The sequence below is a fragment of the Dicentrarchus labrax genome, unplaced genomic scaffold (assembly GCF_905237075.1).
Source record: "Dicentrarchus labrax unplaced genomic scaffold, dlabrax2021, whole genome shotgun sequence".
NCBI classification, from domain to species: Eukaryota; Metazoa; Chordata; class Actinopteri; family Moronidae; genus Dicentrarchus; species Dicentrarchus labrax.
In genome coordinates, this window is record NW_026136722.1 from 9,134,459 (window position 1) to 9,155,434 (window position 20,976).

Here is a 20,976-nt window from a genome sequence, read left to right on the forward strand (position 1 = left end):
TGGATAACATAATAAAACTTACTGTCCATATAAATTCGGTATGTGTTTAACTGTGAATTTTGCTTTTATGAGGAATTATGACACTTGCAAGATCAACATTTGAAGTTCTCCCTTAAAGCTGTAATTTCTTTCATAGAAATTGAAATTAAAAACTGAAAAATGAAGGCTACATATTAAAAACATTAATAAAGTGTCCCTCCACCTCAGTATGATTCAGATAATGAATAACACAAGCTCTCTGAGGTTTCCTTAATCTATCAGTGCGATCTGACTCTGATTCATCGTCGGCAAATGCAATCCAGTGACCTCTCGATGGCCAGCCCAAACATGCGTTTGGCATCAATCACAGTAGCCAATCAGAGAGGCTCCTTCATGATTGAGAGGAAATGGGGCCTAATGGGACCAGGCTGTGACCGGGACATGCGTGTCTTTAGCCGTGTCACTCAATACCGTTGTGTGACTGTGATCACAGCAGGCATACGGGGCTGATAGCAGGTAATAAGTATAAGGGCTTAGACTAAACCACGCACACACTTAATACACATATACATGTCAAAGGGAATCAGGAGGCTGACGATGACACAGTCAAGCACACACTAAGAAGTTTCACTATGCAACATTCAGCCATAAACAACATAAATACAGCATTTTATCCTATGAGGTCTCTCTCTCTCTCTCTCTCTCTCTGTGTTTCTGAAGCCCACCCACGATTATGATGCCCCAAGGCTACGTCTTCAGGCCTCTGTGACCTCGGCCTAAGCCAAAGGCTGAGGGAGCAGTGCTAGAACAACAAACACATACACACACACGCACACACACACACGCACTTTCAGAACCCACTACCTATGGATAAGAACCCACCTGTTGTGAAAATGCCCAAATCTGTCAATTTACTATCATGTATGACAAAGAAAAGCATGAAATGCTTTTTATATAGTTGCCAGTTAATTTCCCATTGATTAACTAATCAATGCAGCTCTATTAGCCAACTATCATCTGAACATACAATGCTTTTTTTTAATGTTTCCTGCCCTTACAAAGAGACCTTAGAATAACCAAATACACACATATCTACTGTATATACATAATTTTACAAATTACTCACTGGAATATCAATCTAAGTGTTGTTGTGCAAACACACAAGCGAGGAGCTACTCACGTACAGATGTGTCAACCAAGCAACCACACACACACACACTCTCTTAAGCCTACGACAACAATGACCCATAACAAACACACACACACCACCTCAACTCATAAATGCACAGATGGAGGGCCAGGAGAACCGTGTGTGCATTTCTGTGTTTGTGTTTGTTGCTGAGACAGCAGCTGTTTAATCAAAGTGACAGAGCCTCATTCTCAAGCTGCTGTTAATGAGTTTTCTCTGCGAGTCGGCCGCACACAACTTTCACATGTATGCAAACGCAGACGGATGCTGGGAATCTTCAACCAGGGGTGCTCTCTCTCTCGACTCATCAACAAACACACTGCGCTGCCAGCCTCCTGTTCCCAGTCTCCCACGGTTACCAGCATTGCAGACTGTTGTGATTGGCGGTTTGAGGCCGCACGGTCCCCTCATCTATCTCACTCTACTCACCATGAGAAGCTCATTATGATGTGACTTTCAATGGTGGACTATGGTGATGATGATAGTTTTAGCGATGGCTAACATCCTCTAGGATTTCTGTTGTGATGACTATTTTATCATGTTTTTAGTCCCCGAGTCTGTGTGCCTACGTCTCTGTGTGTTCTATGTTTTACCTGGCTGAAAGAAAAATTTCCCCTCGGGGACAATAAAGTTAAAGTCGCAGGACAATAAATCCAGTGACACCTCATTTCTAAACAGTGTACCACCCTGTCCCGTCCGTCATTTGGATAAACACAGGCTTTTCCTCCCTGTCTGCTCCTACTACCTGTGGATTTGCCTTCCCAAAAATCAATGGCGCCTTTCTCCCTGCAAGTGTGTCATAAATATACATCTCTCTAGGTCCAAACGAGGCCTGTCATGATTCCTGCTCTTTGGGGTGGTGGTCTTCCCTTCATCTTTGCCCCCCAGCCCTGTGCCCCCAATGTTTACCCTATGGGAGGGCCAGGATTGGACCCACATGTTGGAGGGCCCTATTTGCTTTAATAAGTTGGATTGGAGAGATTGAAAGGGGCCTTTCGGGTTAAATGACACCAGAGCCCAACCGCGCAAGAACCTGTGAGGCCCCCCGACTCTGATCTTGGCTCACACAACCCCCTACCCTTACTCTCTTTCTTTTTTTAGGTGCCTTGTTCTTTCAGGCTACGCTGGTAGCTCTGGTGTGGATGATTATCCTGTCAAGGTAAATGTCATGATTGGGACGTAGCCTGTGATGGGTGGAATAATTTGTTACCTGTCAGAGCAAAGACAAACAATGGGGATTAGACTGACAATCATACCTGCTAAGTATGCACATATGGTCAATTTTTGTGTCAGAGAGGAATTTTTTGACAACCGTACAATATGCAATATACAACTACACAAAAATGGATTAATTTACTATAACAGTACTTTTCTTATACACTTTGTAGTTCCATTACCTCATTTTTAATTGTGTGACCTGTCTGGTTTAAATGGGTGTGCTGCTGCTTTGATGAAATTTTCAAATTAATTCTTACATTATTTTGTTAATTCATATTTCATGAGTGATAGTTGGTTATAAAATTTCATTTGGCATTAGTAAATAAAAATAAATGTTTACAGAGTGATAACCCACAAAGTTTAAAACACACTGATAAAAAAATTTACACCAGGGCCCTCTGCCTCCTTTTCACATCAATCAGTCTATGTCACAAAAAAGGATGCAAATATATGGAGAAATTCCTTGTGGTGTTTAAATGGTGAAACAAATGAATGTTAGACCCCAATGATGAAAATGCTTCTAGCTCTTCCTATAAATAAAATATATTTATGAAACAATTCCACCTCAGCTCATTAAACCCTCCTTTCTCTGCCCTCTACTCATAAACCCATTCGACCTCCAATCCTTCCTCCTACACAAAATATTAACAACCTAATGGAAAGCTCTTCAAGCTGTGTGATTATTTCCTGATTACAGCGATGAGAACAGGACCATATGGATCCATTAAAACTCAGGCAGATTTTCTTTCTTCTTAGCTCTGCCCTGTATGCTTCATAACCATAGTTGGTGGTTGTCAGTTCCTAATTAGACTTAAACTAGCACCAGAAGACAGAAGGGTTCAAAGGGGCACACAGGGGTGTGTACTGTGGATACGAAGGGTCAGGGGTCAGGTGGGGTTGAGACAAAACAAAAGCCCCAGTAGATGTATCCTTCGCACACAGCCCTTGTTACTGCTCTAATTAACAAGTTAATACAGTTTCCAGTCTGACAAGGAAACTCTCCACAGGCTCTTTATCAACTTGTGGTCAAGAATTATTCTTTATCATCACTATTACCATATTAAAACAAACTGGCTATTAGCTTTGACGTCATAGAGCTTTCCACGTTTATTCTTTTTCCCCTCTAAAGAACGGTTCACTAATTCCAAATCCAATGTGTGATGTGATCCCCGCCCTATTTATGAGCATTATCCATGTTGACATTTGTATTAAACAAACCCCATATAAACAGATAAGGAGCAGCGGCGTTTCAATGTGAGGCATGATGCACTGAATGTGAACCACTGGCTGCATCTAGTGGTCACACACTGAAACTACAGCAATCACACCTCAAGCCATACAAGAATGAAGTTGTTTTGGGAATAAAATTACATATTTTTGCTTTATCGTGCTTTAAAATAAAGGTGAAGCCATGCAGGTCAAGGCGATACATATCTGGTACACTGCAAGTTGTCATTACCTTGCAGGAGGAAGCCAGCAGGGAGCCGTCCTGTTTCCAGCTCAGACTCTGCAGCTGGTCACTGTGCTGCTCCAGAGCTGCAGACACACACACATCGTTTAGAGGGGTTGAGAAAAGGAGAGGACGAGAGACACAATGTCCATGTTATGTAGGGACAAGTTGAAAAGGTTCAGAAACAGAGGAAACGCGATGCTACACAGAATGAACACAGAATGACACATATACAGACAAGACAAAGACCACAACAGCAAAAAACCGAGAGGTCACTGCGGGACAAATGCAGGGGAGAGACGAAGCCATAAATCAAGCATATGGAATTCAGAAAACACACAATAGTACAAAGTATGGATGATTTACACCAAAGAATGGATCATATGTCTGTACAGTTTAAGCATATGAGAGAAAGTATGAGCATGACACGTATCAGGCTGCAGTGCCATAATTGAGCACAGCACAGCTCGTTGTGACACCAAACAGATGAAAAAAGATGAGAGGTTCACTTGTTAAGACATTTACACACAAAGTGATTTGACATAAAACACACACTCATTCAAATCTAGATTTTCTTTTCCCAGTCATTCTGACATTGTTCCTCGAGCACATATGAATGAGGAATGAGAGTGATGAAAGCCAGTGTGTCGGGGTACAGCGCATGAAAAAGCTGTGAGCAGCAGCAGCAGCCAGGCCAGCTGGTCATGGGATTTTGGGGAGGTGGGGGCGCAGTGTTTGGAGGTGGTGGTTGGGGGGGGTGAGGCCAGAGGATAGTGACTACATCCTGAGGCCAGTCGGGGGAGACTGGGACCAGGACTGCAAACCAAAACATTACCTCTGCTGCTCCGGCACATAGACAGAGCCACAGGGCTGTAAAACGTAGGCAGTGTCAGTGAGACAGTCCCCAATTAAAAAAAAAAAAAGGAAACCAGCCACTTTCCTCCACTCCAATTATATATATATTCATGTTGCACATAGAAACAAAAACAGGCCACAACAAAAACTCAAGACTAACTGACAGAGATTGAAATGTTAAATGTAATAGACAGTGTGTGATGTACGACAAAGACTCTGACAAAAATTAATTTGGGCTGTGGTGCGTGTTGTAATATAAACTGTGCGCACAAACAAACACATGTGCCGCTCATGACGCCAGCTGTAGCTACCTGCTAGTGGCGCGTCCTGGCGGCTGGTGTCCCAAATCAGGGGGGACTTGGTGGTGCCAACAGCCAGCAGGCCAGAGGAGGTGGGGTGGAAAAGCACCAGCTCCAGCCTGCCCTGACTTGGACGCAGGGTCAGCTCCGGACTGCCGGGCTGCTGCAGCTCTGGATCACACAAACGCCACAGCTTCACCTGTACGCACATAAAGGGAAATATAAAAAGAAGTGGTGGCACGGTCACTTATACTTCACCACATCTTAAAACTAGCAAAAACGTCTCCATCCTCTTTGATAGAAATATTCATCAAACCTCAGTAAATTTCTGCTCTCTGAAGATGATGAAGCTAAATGGTGATACATCTCTGCATAATTTGGGGTTTAAAGAGTATTTCAAGTCAGTAAAAATTACCACATTCACTCAGTTTCACTCTAATTTACTTGCTCAGCACAGCCCAGCTGGTGAAACAATATGTCCTATTGGCACAAGATGAGAAGAATGAAAGTGCGCTGCAAATCCTGGGCACTGCAGACCACTTCGGCGCGTGTGTGTTGTAGGTCTGTGTGTGGCAATAGTTGTGTGTGTTTACACAGGTCCCTGAGGTAAACCGAGCTGCTGAGTCTGAAGATGCAGACCCACACTCAGCAGATTCCAGTAAGCTAGGGCACCTGTGGCTGAGGATAATGTGCTGAGAGGAGGGAGTCTTCAAAAGGTTTAAATTACAAAAACCTAAGCAGCTTCGTATCGTATTCAAAGCCCTGCCAGGAACAACAAAGCCTGAGAGGATGGAGAGTGGACTTATGTGTAAGTATTCACCAACAAGAAAGAACAAGATCAATAAAAAGAGGAAAGAAGGAACAAACGCAGGATGGAAAGGAGAGCATCAAGGAGCTCACCGTTTCATCTGCAGAGCATGTTGCCAGGAGACTGTCATCAAAAGGAGAAAAGTCCATATCGGTCACCAGATCTGACAGAGGAGAGGGAAAACAAAGGGAAAATAAAATTTAAATTAGGGTCACAGCTTCATTTCATGTCTGAGCAAAGGCATTTGCATTTCTAATCTTATTAGTTTTTTCTATTATTTGTTTAAAGAGACCAGAATGTCCTTGAGGATTGTAGTGGTGGCAGTTATGCAGAGGGAGGGAAAGAAGAGAACTGTGATGTGCTGACAAAAGGATGAAGATAAACTACCAGAATGGCATGAAATCTGAGTGACTGTCCATTGACCATCTGATCCAGGTTTGACTGAGGACAGTCCCAGCATACCTCCACCTGTGGATGAAAAACAAACACACTGTCTTTTACCTAGGAAATCCTTTTTATGTTAACTTGATTCAAACATGGCTGAAACTAAATACAGTGGCTCCTTCTGTCTGCATGAATCAAACATTACTGTTGACCACACTTTTATAGGCTTACCAGCCTGTTCGGTATTGAACGCCACCAACTTGGAGCTGGCTTTGATGTGGTTCCCCTGGCAGGAGAAGGAACCAGCTCGGACAATGTTGATCCATTCCTGGATTTAAAGACATAAAGAGCATAATGGATGAAACAAGATGATAATGATAATGCAAACTGGAGTCAGCCAAAGTAACAGAGGGAAGAAAAGAAATGTCATTCAGTGTTTCAACGGTGCATTGGGACTTTACAAACGACTAGAATCCTAAGTTTTCACTTGACATGTCTACACAAGAGCACAGCCAACAAGCTACACTGAAGAATCCCAACAGAAAGACTTTATCTGTTTCATGATACTAAGGAGCTCATACACACACACACGCACACGACCAAGTTGCTGTCACAGCTGCAACAAAATAAAGTGAATACCGAAATAAACAGGAAGAATCTAGCTGAGAGCGCACTCACGCACGCACACACACACCCAAGTCCCTCTGACTGAGCGAAGTGTTGAGGAAGTGGAAGCGCTCCCTGCGTTGCACAGCAGAGCGCTCTTAAAAACTCTTTCATAACATTAACGAGGCAAGAGGACAGAGCCTCTGTACAACCGGCTCCAATATGGCAGGAGTTTGGCTACAGAGGGCATTTTACAGCCTGAACAGCTCTGCTGAGGAAGGATGTGATACTGCTCTGTTTATGCACACATGCATTTCCAAGCAACCTTCAAAAGCACGCATCTATCTTAACAGGATTACATATATTCTGTGTGTGTATCATGTCAAAAAGGCAGGCAGACAACAAAGGCAAATGTGTCAGTGGTGTGATAGAAGCTTAAACCCACACTGTGTGTTTAACCTCTACCTACATAGGAGGTACCTACACAGAGACAGAATGGCAGTATCTGGAGCATCCTTCCCTGCATGGATAATATTAAGGACACTTCTTATATTATAAAAGGCTTGTCTTTCCTTAATAAAACCATTTGCACGTACAAGATCTGTTATATGGTTTAAGCATCAGACTGTTGTTACTTTATGTTGTGAATCCATCCACAGGCCAATGTTTAGAAAGCACAAAAAAATGTATTCAGGGGACAGTAGGGCACAACTTAGTGCCAGCCAAATATAAACTGACTAAATTAATTCCCAAACTAAAAAAAAAAAAAAACTCCCACTCATCTTTGCTTTCCTTGCCCTATTTTCTACAATGTTTGACATGACAGCTCCTGTCACATGACTTCAGCACTGGTATAGCCACAGCCACACACATCCACTGGTCTGCTGTGTGAAGGGCTACAGTTTAACATATCACAGTAGCAAAGCACCACCTGCTGTCTCAGATCTTGTGCTGAGATTGGAGAGATACAAACACCCTATCCACTGTCTCCCCGTGCATGCCAGGCATTTTCCTGCCTCAGTAAAAACAAGGTAGGAGATTACATAATCCACCTCAGCAAGGAGAGCTGCAGGCATTGCAACCTGAAACTAATGGGTCCAGGGGACGAGAAAAATGGCAGATTTATATGCAAACCTCTCCAGTTGAAGTCCAGACATGTCGCCTCTTACAGTCTACGGGTCAACTATCACTAAAGAAAAGACAGTCAACCTGATAGTGATATCACTTATTGCATTTTCCATTCAAATTTCTTCCCCTTTGGCTCACACAGAAAATCTGTGCAGATCCAACCTAAGTCCAAGTGTGCAGTCACAACTTGTGTAATACCACATCATCACTGAAAAAGCAATGGGGAAACTCAGCTAGCTATAAAATAACAGCACGGTGATGGGCGTCAGTACTCGGTCCGATGAGGGCTAGCAGCTCTATGCAGCCACATGGCTCACTAGTTTTCACTCGTAGCAAATAGTTCGTGTGAATACTAGAGCGCGGATTCAGATGTTCGTGCAGTCCCCTCAATACTATGCAGTCCTCCAGATGCAGGAAGTTGAACATCCCTTGCAGGCAGGCAGGCGTTCCCCAAAACACCACTTAAGTAGCACAGCTAATAACCAATGCTACTGTTAGCTAGGGAAAAAGCAGGCGCTCGCGAGCTACTCACATCTTTCTTGGCAATTTTCGGAGTGGTGTTTTTGAATTTGGAGGTCTTAAAGCGATTCATGCTGCCCTTTCAAATTTACTTTCGTGCCTTCCGGGTGTCTTCTGTCGAGCTGCTTGGTACTCGGCAGAGGACTCCTGCTTACAGCTGACAGTTCAGGTTGGACGCGCGGTGTCCGCTCGCTTTGCTCCACGGAGCTGGCCGATCGGGCGGAGTGTTCCTTTTCAAACACTAGAGAACAACCGGCACTGTCATATGCTCCCCCGGGTCATAAAACATGTGCATCCTTTATTTGACTTGACACTTGAGATGCTTTTTTTTTGCACAATAGAAACTTACAATGTTTATATACTTCTGGCCAGTCCTGGTTGTTATCTGCCGTAGCCACTTGTAGAGTAATTTAAAGTAAAAAACAGTAAGATTTAAGATAAAGTTCTGTAACTCGTTTTTAATGACAGAGCATCATCTTGACTCAAACTGACACTCGTATTGACTCTTTGCGCTCTTCGGTGACGCCCACTCCATCCCGCACATGCGCAGTGTGTCGTGAGCGGCGTCAAGAGAAGGAATGATGGCGTCCTCGGCTGCTCGCTGCTCCTCACGCTGGATTACGGTCATCGTGTCCTCTGGACGTCGCAGGGCCGCCGGTGCCGTTGTCTGCGCTGGCCATGGAGGGGTCCGCAGTATCTCCACCCTGGGAGCGGAACACCTGTGGCGGGGAGGACACCTGGCGTGTGGAGGATCGAGGAAAGCGTTGACATTGAGAGGGCTGTCAGGTAAGTGCTGTGTTAGCCATATGGTATTGGCCTAGGCTAGGCTAAGCTAAGCTAGTCTGAAGTTGCTGTAATGTCTGGTTTACCTAAGTGACGCAGAATAAGACATCTGAATTAGCTTAGTAATGGCTCGTTCGAGAAGATAAGGTGAGCGTGTGTTGCAGACGAGCTTGCTTTTATCTAAACAAAGATAGTCATGCATGTGATGTAATCAGTTTGGCTAACTTCGGTTTTGCAGTCGCCAAGTTGAATCTCACTGGTGATCCCAGTGTTACATCATATTCTACCACCCATTAGATTGTGTGACATGATGTTTCACCCCCTTACTTTAGCCCTGAACCCAGCCAGCCGTCTCTGTGTGACGCCTAACCTTAAAGGCTGTTTCTAGAATCTTCTTACAGGTCAAGTTAACCAGATGTTTGCTGTACTGGCCTTTGCAGATGTCTGTCCTCTGATTTTACTGCAGCAGCAGATGAAAAAAAGATGCAGACATGCAAAAGGAGATCATTTTAGCTGTTAGACGGTGGCAAGGCTGTGCAGTCAGTAGTGAAGTGAGACTTGAGTGCAGCTTTCATGCAGCTCTACTCTTCTAAACAGTGTTTACTTACTCTTTCACCCCGTTTTGACTCTCTTCAGGTATAAAATCTCCCCATGCCGTCTACGCACTATCCTTTCACACAAGTGCTCCATGCAACAAGGAGGATTTCTACCATATCCTTGGCGTACCTCGCACAGCGACCCAGAAAGAGATCAAGAAAGCCTACTACCAGGTCTGCTCCTGCCCGACATACGTTCCCAGACTGTATTGGCTCTTGCATAATCAATAGTCTCCGTAGCTGACAGCGTGTTTGTGTTTGTTGTCCCTCAGATGGCCAAGAAGTATCACCCTGACACCAACAAAGATGACCCACAAGCCAAGGAAAAGTTTGCTCAGCTGGCTGAAGCTTATGAGGTTTTTATTCAAGCTTTCATTTGACACATCTACTGTGTATTCTCCCTCATGTGTTTTCTGTTTAAAATCTATAAGTTTTAACAACACCCTCTTAAACTTTGCACGTTTGTCCATGTTGCTCTCAGGTCCTGAGTGATGAAGGTAAGAGGAAGCAGTACGATACGTACGGCTCAACCGGCTTCGATGCGGGTCAGGGCGGTGGAGGGCAGCAGTACTGGACCGGACAGACCAGCAACATAGACCCAGAGGAGCTCTTCCGCAAGATTTTTGGGGAATTCTCCGGAGGCCGTGGCTTTGGAGACTTCAATGCCATATTTGATCAGCCACAGGAGGTTAGTGGGACACTGTACAACAGGAGTGAAAAGAAAGCCAGTGGTGCACGTTCAGAGTGATGAATTTGTGGCACCCTCTGTTTTTTTATTTTTTTTTGGACACAGTACTTCATGGAGCTGACGTTCACCCAGGCAGCAAAAGGAGTCAACAAAGAGATGTCTGTTAACATAGAAGCAGCCTGCCAGCGCTGTGATGGTCGAGGCCATGAACCAGGCACCAAGGTCCAGCACTGCCACTTCTGCAACGGCTCCGGCATGGTAAGAACTCCAACATGCCGCCTCTCTTCAAAGCGTGTCTGTGTCGTATTACTTCTCACACACACACACACGTATTGTCCTCCCTGTAGGAGACGGTGAACACGGGCCCATTTGTGATGCGCTCCACATGTCGACACTGCGGTGGCAAAGGCACAGTCATGTCCAACCCCTGTCACTCCTGCCGTGGGAGGGGACAGACCAAGCAGAAGAAGACTGTGATGGTTCCCGTGCCTGCAGGTTAGTCTCACTAAACTGTCAGGTGTACGGTTTACTTATTGTGAATACCCCAAGGACATTTTATTGCAACTGAGTGACCTTTTAGCCTCACTAACACACAACTACTGTCTTCTCCGCTGATTTTTCCAACTCACTAGACGTTGTAGACTTTTATTGTCTGCAAATCCAGAAGAGATGCTTGAAAGTGCTGCTACACTGTTGAACACAATTCATAACTTGGATGAAATGACTGTAGTACGTTTCTGTAATTATTTGTTAAATCCACAATCATTGTAGCTGTAGTTTTATTAAAAGTTTTTGCCTTGAATTTTTAGTTGCTTTTTGCTTATTTATTCCTAAATATCCTTAATAATAAAAGAATCCAAATTAAATAGTTTGAGCCTTGACCGTAGTTAAATCTGTGGGTTTAGGCTCATAAATCATAATGGTAATAAGGAAAGTAAATTTCCTATCCTTAAATTTATCATCCACCCAAAATTCAGACTATGCTTCTGTCTACTTTTCAAGCCTAAAAAGTCTTTAAGGATTAATACTGAAAAGACAGATTTTTACACTTAACTTTAACGTAGACCGTGTGTTTGCTTTAAGGAGTGGAGGATGGCCAGACCGTCAGAATGCCGGTTGGTAAGAAGGAGATCTTCATCACATTTAGGGTGAGTATCTACTCCTTAATATCAGTACTGATCTCACGAGCAACCCAGAAACAAACCAGCTCCCTAATGAAGTTCACCTCAGAGACGCTATAATAGGATTGTCTTGCAGTTTGAAGCTGTGTGGACTGGTAAGATGCATTGAGCTGTCTGAGCTCATTTACTTCTATTGAACCCAATACGAACAAGCTGTGCTGCGCTACATTTTGTGAGCGATCATGATGTTTTTGATACCATGTGTGGTTGATCGTGATGTGCTCTGGGTTCATGTCCAGGTCCAAAAAAGTCCTGTGTTCAGGAGAGACGGAGCGGACATCCACTCTGACCTTTTTGTGTCCGTGGCACAAGCTATCCTGGGCGGCACGGCCCGTACACAGGGCCTTTATGAAATACTTAACTTATCGGTAAGTAGGCACATACATTCTCAGGGTTCTCCTCTAATAGGGAAACATTTGAAACACCTACGATGTAACGGATAACTGGATTGTCCTTGTCTGCAGATCCCTGCTGGCGTCCAGACAGACCACAGGATTCATCTGTCAGGGAAGGGAATTGCTCGTGTCAGTGGCTATGGCTTCGGAGACCATTATGTCCATGTCAAAATAAAAGTACCCAAGTAAGACTCCACTCCCACCCCTTGTTCATCTATTTGCCTCAGTACAAACTCTTAACTGTTGCACGTATACCAGACGGGGCCATGAGAGGGCCTTGTGATCGAATACAATGACTCGTTATGGTCTAAAGAAAAGGGGTTAAAAGCTGTTTTCCCAATCACAAAGGTCATAAGACGATGTTTTCCTGTGTAGGACACTGACCGACAGACAAAAATCTCTGCTCATGAGCTACGCTGAGGACGAGACCGAAGTGGAGGGGACGGTGAATGGCGTCACTGCCACCACCACAGGTAAGAAGACAATCGGTCAGACATTCTTACTTTTTTCCCTCACCTACCCGTCCCTGTAGTCCTGTTGTTTTTCTTGAAATGGGGTTTTTAGGGAAGGAAGTTCTTTTTAGGATTAATTTAGCCCGGCTGATGCAGTGTTGATCTCTGTCCAGGTGGGGGCAGCAGTGGTAAGCCACCTGAGGCAGGGCAAAGCAGTCATGACAAGAAGGAAGGAGAAATGAAACAAGAGGGGGGCTTCTTCTCCAAATTAAAGAAAATGTTTAGTTCTTCCTGACAGCCACAAACCAGGTAGGATTAGTTTCTCTCCCACCCCACTTTTTTTTTCTGTCCTGTGATGTATATTGCAACGCTTCATTTTTTTAAGATAATTTTTAAATTATCTGGTTTGTGGCTGTCTCATTAAAAACACGGACACGTGCACCCCTGCATTTATCTGGATGTCTTAGCCAGTCTGGGGATTTCTGAAAGTGCGGTCTGTATCTTTTTATATGCTGTCGTTTCAATTTACCAAGAGTCCCATTTATCTTTTTCCTTCTTAAAGGTAAAAGGTCATCCTGGAACTGAGAAGCTTCGTCAGTAGATCCGAGGGCAGAAGGGAGGACGGCGTAAAGCGAGAACAGCCACGTTATAAAGAGACAGGTGGTTGAGGAGTACTTGGGAGTTGGATGAGGCCCACGAAAAGGTTCTGGACAGATCAGTATGGACCTACCTACCCAGCCCTGCAGCGAATAAGGCAGAGGATTACCTCCTCTGTTCCTCTGCCAAAGTGAATCCACAAACAAGGATTTTCCAGCGCACCCTGTCAAATGTCTGTCGAGGCCATTTGGGCAGCAAAGACTTGGTCATTTATCAAAGCAGTCGGCGCGTCTTGGTTTTCTGTTGATCGGCATTAGAAAAACATGATGGTGATAACAGAATCTGTGTGCACAGAAATAAATTATTGTGTTGACAAAGACTACAGATACAGTGAAAGTTTTATTTGGGATTAAATGAACCTCCTGTTATTAATCCTTTCGTTCATTATGCTGCAGATGTGTTTTCATGAATGTGTGACATTTCCCCAACAATTCTTAACCATTTTCAGTCCCAACAGGTTGAACACCACTAGGCTAACTACATGTTTACCTTTTGAGTTGTGTATATATGCGTGTGTCAGCAGTGGATAGTCTCCTGTCTCTGATTTGAGGACTAACCTGTGGAAAGTTAAAAGTTTGGCTCAGGTTTTTCTGAACCGTGAGCACTGATTAGCGGACTCTTGTCTTTCTTTTAACCCTATGCATTATGAATTCGAGCTCTGCACCTTCATTACATTTGTACATAGTAGATCATACAGTTGAATCAATGTGTCACATAGAGATATACTGTGCATCTATAATAAAGCTATGATCTGGGAAAAGCCTCTGTTTTATATAAATCACTAAAGAAATCACACTCAGAATGCTTTTGACTCCATCAATACATTCATAAATTTAAATATTCATACACATTTTATTCACCCTCATTTAGATACAATATAATGCAATCCAGAAACACCACTTACACTTAAAACTAGCCTGCATTTTTACTTTAAAGTGACTCTGTTCGCATTATCAAAGTGATGTTTTGTGAACATACAGCCCTGTGAGACTGGGACTGTACTTACACAGAGGTGCTTTAGAGCTAAATGCTCACAGTAACAATGCTTATATGCTAATGATTGGCTAGAAGGTATAACTTTAGCATGTTAGAAAGCTAACGTTTGCTAATTAGATCACCAAATTCAGTAGGATCCATCCTCTGTGGACCATGGATGTCTGTACAAAATGTTACGCCATGACATCTATTCTGACAAGTCTAAATGCTTAATAGATTAATCTATTAGGAGATGGAAGAGATTCGATATATTTGTTTGAACCATCTTCAGTACTCCCTTTGCTCGCAGATTTTAAACTAATAAAAAATAAAGAATGCATTAAAGATGATCCTCTATATAGGTTTTTATTGTGATTAAAAACACCAGTCCAAATGAATCACCTTCATTTCAGCATGAGCGATAAAACAATTTATTTATTTATAGACAGCACAAAATACTCCTGGATCTTCACTCTCATTCAATGAGAGTATTCTAGCCAGTCACTAATAAAGCTTTGTCCAGTTAGTTACACAGAGGGATTACGAGCAGAGTAAATGAAAACACAAGAGAATTCAAAATCATGCATCCCGCTCACTTTAATCCAAGGTTTAAATCGACGACCAAAACTCCCTCAACTCCTGAGATTCAAGTAAACATCCCTTCAGGTTGTCCAAAAATAGTGTAGCATTTTGACAGTGGCATCAACAGAATTAAATAGCACATGGACATTAAACTATAGGAGTTCAGTCTCTGTATTAGTCCTACATATGCAATGCATCTGTATCGCCATCTGACTGCAACATGAACCTGAGACTCTCAAACACAAAACACATCATCACACAGGTTGACGTGTCTGTGATCGTAGAGCTGCACTACAGCGGTTATCCTGAAAGAGTTGTGTTAATGAAGGAATACTGTACATCCATGTGAATGTGTGCAAATACAAACAGTACAGGAACCTGGTCCAAACTCATTATGGGCAGGTGTCCTTTGGTACTTTGTTTCCAACAAATCCAAGCAGAGGGGGGGAAAAAACACACACACTGCTTGGAAAGATAAAGCAAAGTCATAATAAAAATGTAATAACTGTCAAGAAAAATATTAAACTTTAATCAATGAGTAGGGCAATTACACTGCATATGGTACACACATCACAAATTTTTCTTCCTTAGCTATGTTGAAAAAAACTGAGATGTGGGGAAAGTTATTCCCAACATACAGTATGAACAGCATATGAATAATGTTACACAGTTTTAGTGATGATGTGTAGTGGCATATCCATAACAAATGGATACATAAACAAGAGTTGTGCTGCTGAAGGACCTAACTATAAGTACCTAACCTAAAGTAGCTCAGAATGAACCACAATACTCAGACTCATTTAGACTAACCATTAATATTATAAAAAGACAATTTCCTTTTAAAACCTCTGGTAACACCTTTGTCCTAATATAGGCTCCTGTGGCAGGTAAAACTGACTCATCAATTAGTCATTCTTCTTGGATCGATACTTTGCATTTAAATCAACAGGCAGTTGTTTTTTTTTTAAATATAAGCTCTATCGCATTATTCAGAAACAGAGGAATAATACATCTGAACATGCATCAGTAGAGATTCAAATATCTGGTATATTCACTATATTCACTAGTATCTGACAGATGTTTATTAATCATACACTTGTCAAAGTGTAGGTGTGCTATATTTTGAAAAAGCTTCAAACTCCTATCACCTGTCAGGGTACATTTGGAGACATCTGAGGCCTCGTTTTGATCATGAGATGTGATAACGTATATTAAAAAGATCATAATTGCGGTGCACTGTGTTTTCACATTATGTTTGGAACTGCAATCTATGTGAAGAGGTAAAAACAACAACATTAAATTCAGATATTTCCTAAGTTTACACTTGCAAATAAACCACTGTTTCACCACTGCATTATCAACTCATACTTTACTTCCTGTCCCTGGTCAAATAAAGACTTTTTTTTAAAGCAAAAACACAAAGGCCTCATTAAAAATCAACACAGCAGTCTGCCCAGCAAAAACCTACTGTGCAATTTTACTCATGCATAACACGCGTAATACGTTTTAGCTCGCCATGAATACGTTTTGTTAATCCGTTCATCATTATTAACTAATTTACCAGTGTATAACCAATTGGAGTTTATGTATTGGCAGCATCTTGAAGTCACCAGGCCCCCCGTCAATCAGGCAGTTTCATTTCAAATTGGGAGAAAATGTATTTTCACAACAAATCCGCTATTCACGCTGTGTGATTCAATGACAACATCAGAAAACAGCTAGAGAAAGTCTTGAAATACTGCCATAAATACTACAAGATGGGACACAGGATGGCGGGACAGTGTAAAGGAGGTAGTGAAACAAAAAGGCAGGAGGAGAAATTGTTAAGAGGTGTTGATTGATGGATGGATGGATGGATGGATGGATGGATGGTTGGATGGAGTTCATGTCCGAAATGCTCCTATAGAACAGTTCCACGTTTATTTCCTGTTAGCTAACCTTATTAGCGAACATGTATCATGAATTAACATGTAGAATGTTTGTATGAGACTATGAAATGGTCCACAGTTGGAGGGAATTTTCTAGTCTCCTTACGGTCCTTTCTTCTAGGTCCTCTCTCTCTCTCTCACAGCAGCAGCAGCAGCAGTTTCAGGGCGACGGCTGGATCACATCAGATACCACGCAGCCAATCCAGCCAGAGCGGCAAACCAAGTAGCACACAGGACCTGTCCTGTTGGGTGCCGCAGTATGGCCATGGCGAGCTGACAGGCGTACGCTGTTCCACCCGACGCCGCTGTGACACAGACAGAGCACAAAAAGCAGAAAAACAAACAATCTTAAACAAGATCCTAGATAGTTTTTTAAAAAAAGCTTTGTCATGGTTTTAATGTCATTTATATATTACTTACAGTGGCACGATTATAGGGAGAAGATTATACCATGTATACATACCCATTTTGGCAGTATAGTAGGGACACTTGCTGATGTCTCCACCCATTGCTCCATGGACCGGCATGCCAGCATCTAAAACCTCCTCCTGGATGGTTTTACCGATCTCTTCCAGCTCCTCGAACACCTGCCAGTGGAAACATGCAGTATGTTAGGTTATCAAATGTTTGTTTATGGATAAAATAACCTGATTAAGGAAGTACAATATTGCCCAGAAGGGCCTAATACAACTAGAAATATTAAAGGGATAGTTACAATAGTATAAAGGGCAATATCTCTGACTGTAGACAAATACCTATTGTCTAACAATATACAACATCATATTATAACCCAGGTAAATCTATCTTCTATCCACAACAGTTAACCTAACACAGCCTCTTACATTTTTGCTTCATTTTCATCATTTTGTATGTTTATGAATTTTTTGGTGAGCTTACAGGAAAAGGCTCACATTGAAGTCTCAATCAAAATGCATGCGTGTCATTAGGATAACATTAAATGATGACAGTACCTTCAATAATAAACATAATATCTTCAATTTGTCTCAAAAATTCACTAAATGAAAAGAAGCACACCTCCACTGTAAGAGAATCTTAATTTATCCGCTTCACCTTCACCACCAGGGAACAGATCGCCCACCAGTGTTTCCAAACATAGCTTGCGTTTCTTCTTCTCTCTATTCCTTCAACCTTCATTCCTCCTCCCTGGCCTCTTACCTCCATGTTGAACTGGAAGGCCTTGACAGCCTCGTCAACCAGCCTCTTCTTTATTGCCGTGTCCAGTTCCAGCTCGTTCATCCGGCTGCGGTACAGCTGCTTGAATGCTTTGGCACTATGGATGGCATCAAATTGATAGAATTCCAGGCCCTCCCCTGTTGGCGGCAACTTCATGGCTCTCTGTGCCACCTTCTTCAGCACCTGGCCCCCAGACAGATCCCCCATGTAGCGGGTGTAGGCATGGGACACCAGCAGCACTGGGTCCTCCTGCCCTACTTGATGAATACGGTCCACATAGCGTTGGGTGGCCTGGGAGCAGCTGACCTGGCTCTGCCAGTCAGCGCCGTAAAAATACTCAAGATCACGGGCCAGGGCCTCGTGGCGGTGCAGCTCTACTGGGAAATACAGAGGGGCAAAGTGGGGGTGGTCTTTGTTCCTTTCAATCTCCTCCTCCATGGCTGTATAAGTATAGTAGAGTGCCACAGCACCAAGCTGGAAAAGCAAAAAAGAAAAGTTACAAAGTTTCTGCATAATAATTAATTTGGCTTTTTCCTTTTTCCAGTTGTTTTTGCTTTTTATCTACATGTTTTCTTATTTCCTCATCTTGTTTGTTTAGTAAAGCACTTTATAACATTACACTGTAAAAATCTTCTTCAGGCTAACCTTAAAGAGCTCTTTGCGGATGCGTCCCCTGAGGAAATCTTTCACAAACTGGGTGTTTTCAGCCTTTTCATGAACCTCCTTGGTCCCTGCTGCGAGCATCTCAGACAGATCCTCAGGACTGGGGAAGGAAAAGAGAAATATAGGACATATAATGCGATCATGTTGTAATCCTACATTACTGTTTTCCAGAGAATGCTGTTACAATATTCCTGGGAGATGTACCTGAGGGTGTCTTCTTTTTCCTCATACACAGGCTTTTCTCCATTGGACACACTCGCTGATGTCTCCATCTTCTCTGCTGACATTAGTGGTGTGTTGCTGTCAAAGTAACATCATATTTACATTTAAATGATACAGCATAAGTCATATTTATGTTCAATCACATTGCATATATGTTACCGAATCTCCAAAAGCAATTATGCATTTATTTGTATTTATTTTATTTAAAACCTTTAAGTATGTTGTTTACAGTTTTGATCAAGACATATATAAGACTAACTTGTGTAAGAGTGTATCTTGAGTCATTACTATGACCTATGCTAGTTACTAAAAGTGTTACTTGAACCAAGATTGCATAACTCTTTTCAGAATAAACAAGGGTGTCAGGCTGCAGCGTTCCCTGTGCTTCTAGAGGTCCGTACAACTACACAGGTGTTATACACTAAAACAATAACACACAGCAGCAACATATATACTATACAGTACAGCAAATTGCATTACATTATTAATTACAACCTGTTGGGAGTCAGGGAGAAAAGCCACCGAACATAATGTAGACCAAACACAATCACAGTAAATTGCAGTCATTACAATTCATCAAATTAAGGCTGCGAAGGTAATTCTGTGCTTCTAACCAGGAATGACACACAGACAATTAGACTATATTCAATTATAGCATCTATTAACACTTACCCCAAGAAGCAGCAGATGTCTAATCAGGAAAGAGGGCAGCTGATATCACCCCACTCCTATTCACTGTAGCTGTTGTCCCTGAGATGATGATGATGATGATGATGGTCAAAGGAAAGATGCCTTAAATTCAGCTGCTTTAAGCCTTTGACCTCGTTTACTCTGAGAGGGAGATAAGGCAATGTGAGAGTGAAAGCTGATACAGTCTGGCAGGGGCTGGCTTGGTTTACATAGGAAAGGAACAACATCCGAGCTTCAACTACACGAACACAGCCAAACAAAAAGCAGCACAACACAGGGCCTTCTGGCGTTTACCATAAGTCTCAAAGAATAACTAGTAATTAGTAGTTACAGCTAGCTAGGGTTGCATCAGGCGACTCATTTAAGTGATTTAAATCAGGTCAGCCCCTCGCTTTAATGAGAAATCCCCCTTTCATCGAGGTACGAATGAATGTCATCCAACTTGCTACGAGCATCATTTCGACAACAGCAGCTAACTTTACTGGACGGCGCTAGCTTAAGTTGGCTAACAGCTAGCTAGCGTTTTCAACAAGCTCACAAAACTTAAGATTTTTTTTTTTGGACGAGCGGCGTTACATGAACAATACACGCTTATACACTTATCAGATTTTATGTTATCGGGTTAGAAGGTTTTGGTATCGTATTGACATTACAAACCTTCACCCCACCACTATGCGGCACGGTCCGGGTTAACTACAAATCAGGCTGCAGATCCAGGACAGGAACTGCCCGTCAAACTCCGCCCCCCCCACCCGGCTGCTCGCAGTCAGGTGCCCCCGCCCCCCCCAAAGGAAGTGCTGAGGACGCAAATCTGGTCACTGTTACGACTGCCACTACTGATAATGCAACTACCAATAATAACTGTGTCAGTTCTTTTTATTGCAATAAAGTCGTGGGATGTAAGTATAATTACTCAAGTACTGTGTTTAAGTATAATTTTGAGATACTTCACTGCATTTTATAGGGAAGTATTGGACTTTTTACTCCACTACATTTGCCTTTAGTTAGTAGTTAGGATACTTTTCAGATTACATGTCATACCAAAACCATGTAGGATACTGCTTTAATTTGATGATGAATTTTCCCAATAAACTGAAGGATTAAGTGATCCTTCATGGGTCGAGAAACTCTCCTACTTCTTAGGTTAAATAAACTAATTCAAATTGTCGCAAAGTTTTCTCAGCTCATGACCAGTTGACTTTTTAGATTTAATGTGGTTCTCACAGGTCAGTGACATGATGATCTTATAGAATATGTTTCATTTCTGATGATTAAACTACCCAAAAGAAAGTAGTTAAAATTAGCACAACCTTAAGTAACCACAGCAGTAAAATGCAACATATACATGAATGCAGTAGTAGTAATACAGAACTATGATCATGGTAAAAAAAAACCTGATACTTACGTACTTTTAGCTGTAAAGTAAGTATATTTAGCTGATAATACTTTACTTAAATAAAGTAATGCAGGACTTTTACTTGCAGTGGAGTATTTTCACAGTGGGATATTGCTAATTTTATTTAAGTAAAGGATAT

At 42.4% G+C, this 20,976-nt stretch overlaps 3 protein-coding genes across 5 annotated transcripts in view; 1 reads left to right on the plus strand and 2 right to left on the minus strand.

Annotated features, from left to right (window-relative positions):
- LOC127356931 (mitochondrial import inner membrane translocase subunit tim16) overlaps positions 1-8,631 on the minus strand; it is a 110,187-nt gene extending 101,556 nt beyond the window's left edge. For both annotated transcript variants that reach the window (XM_051389013.1, XM_051389011.1), the window contains exons 1-6: positions 8,449-8,631; positions 6,414-6,510; positions 6,186-6,266; positions 5,891-5,961; positions 5,003-5,189; positions 3,846-3,922 (exon numbers count right to left, since the gene is read on the minus strand). In XM_051389013.1, coding sequence (XP_051244973.1) covers positions 3,846-3,922; positions 5,003-5,189; positions 5,891-5,961; positions 6,186-6,266; positions 6,414-6,510; positions 8,449-8,508 — 573 coding nt within the window. In that variant the 5' untranslated portion in view covers positions 8,509-8,631. The remainder of the gene's footprint in view (positions 1-3,845; positions 3,923-5,002; positions 5,190-5,890; positions 5,962-6,185; positions 6,267-6,413; positions 6,511-8,448) is intronic.
- Positions 8,632-8,981: 350 nt separating this feature from the next.
- dnaja3a (DnaJ heat shock protein family (Hsp40) member A3a) lies at positions 8,982-13,947 on the plus strand. Of its 2 annotated transcripts, XM_051389020.1 has the most exons (12): positions 8,982-9,221; positions 9,855-9,988; positions 10,087-10,170; positions 10,296-10,502; positions 10,608-10,760; positions 10,850-10,997; positions 11,586-11,650; positions 11,923-12,051; positions 12,148-12,263; positions 12,454-12,551; positions 12,704-12,839; positions 13,093-13,947. In XM_051389020.1, the coding sequence occupies exons 1-11, from the start codon at positions 9,014-9,016 to the stop codon at positions 12,823-12,825; spliced, it is 1,464 nt and encodes a 487-aa protein (XP_051244980.1). In that variant the 5' UTR covers positions 8,982-9,013; the 3' UTR covers positions 12,826-12,839; positions 13,093-13,947. The 2 variants fall into 2 exon arrangements, with proteins under 2 accessions (XP_051244980.1, XP_051244981.1); XM_051389021.1 differs by lacking the exon at positions 12,704-12,839 and having other exon boundaries at positions 8,983-9,221.
- Positions 13,948-14,569: 622 nt separating this feature from the next.
- On the minus strand, positions 14,570-20,191 carry hmox2b (heme oxygenase 2b). The gene is made up of 7 exons (XM_051389022.1): positions 20,099-20,191; positions 19,424-19,582; positions 18,734-18,829; positions 18,512-18,629; positions 17,849-18,340; positions 17,136-17,259; positions 14,570-16,977 (listed from the first exon to the last, which is right to left on the minus strand). Exons 3-7 carry the CDS (start codon positions 18,814-18,816, stop codon positions 16,850-16,852), a joined length of 945 nt encoding a protein of 314 aa, XP_051244982.1. The 5' UTR covers positions 18,817-18,829; positions 19,424-19,582; positions 20,099-20,191; the 3' UTR covers positions 14,570-16,849.
- Between the last annotated feature and the right edge of the window lie 785 nt (positions 20,192-20,976).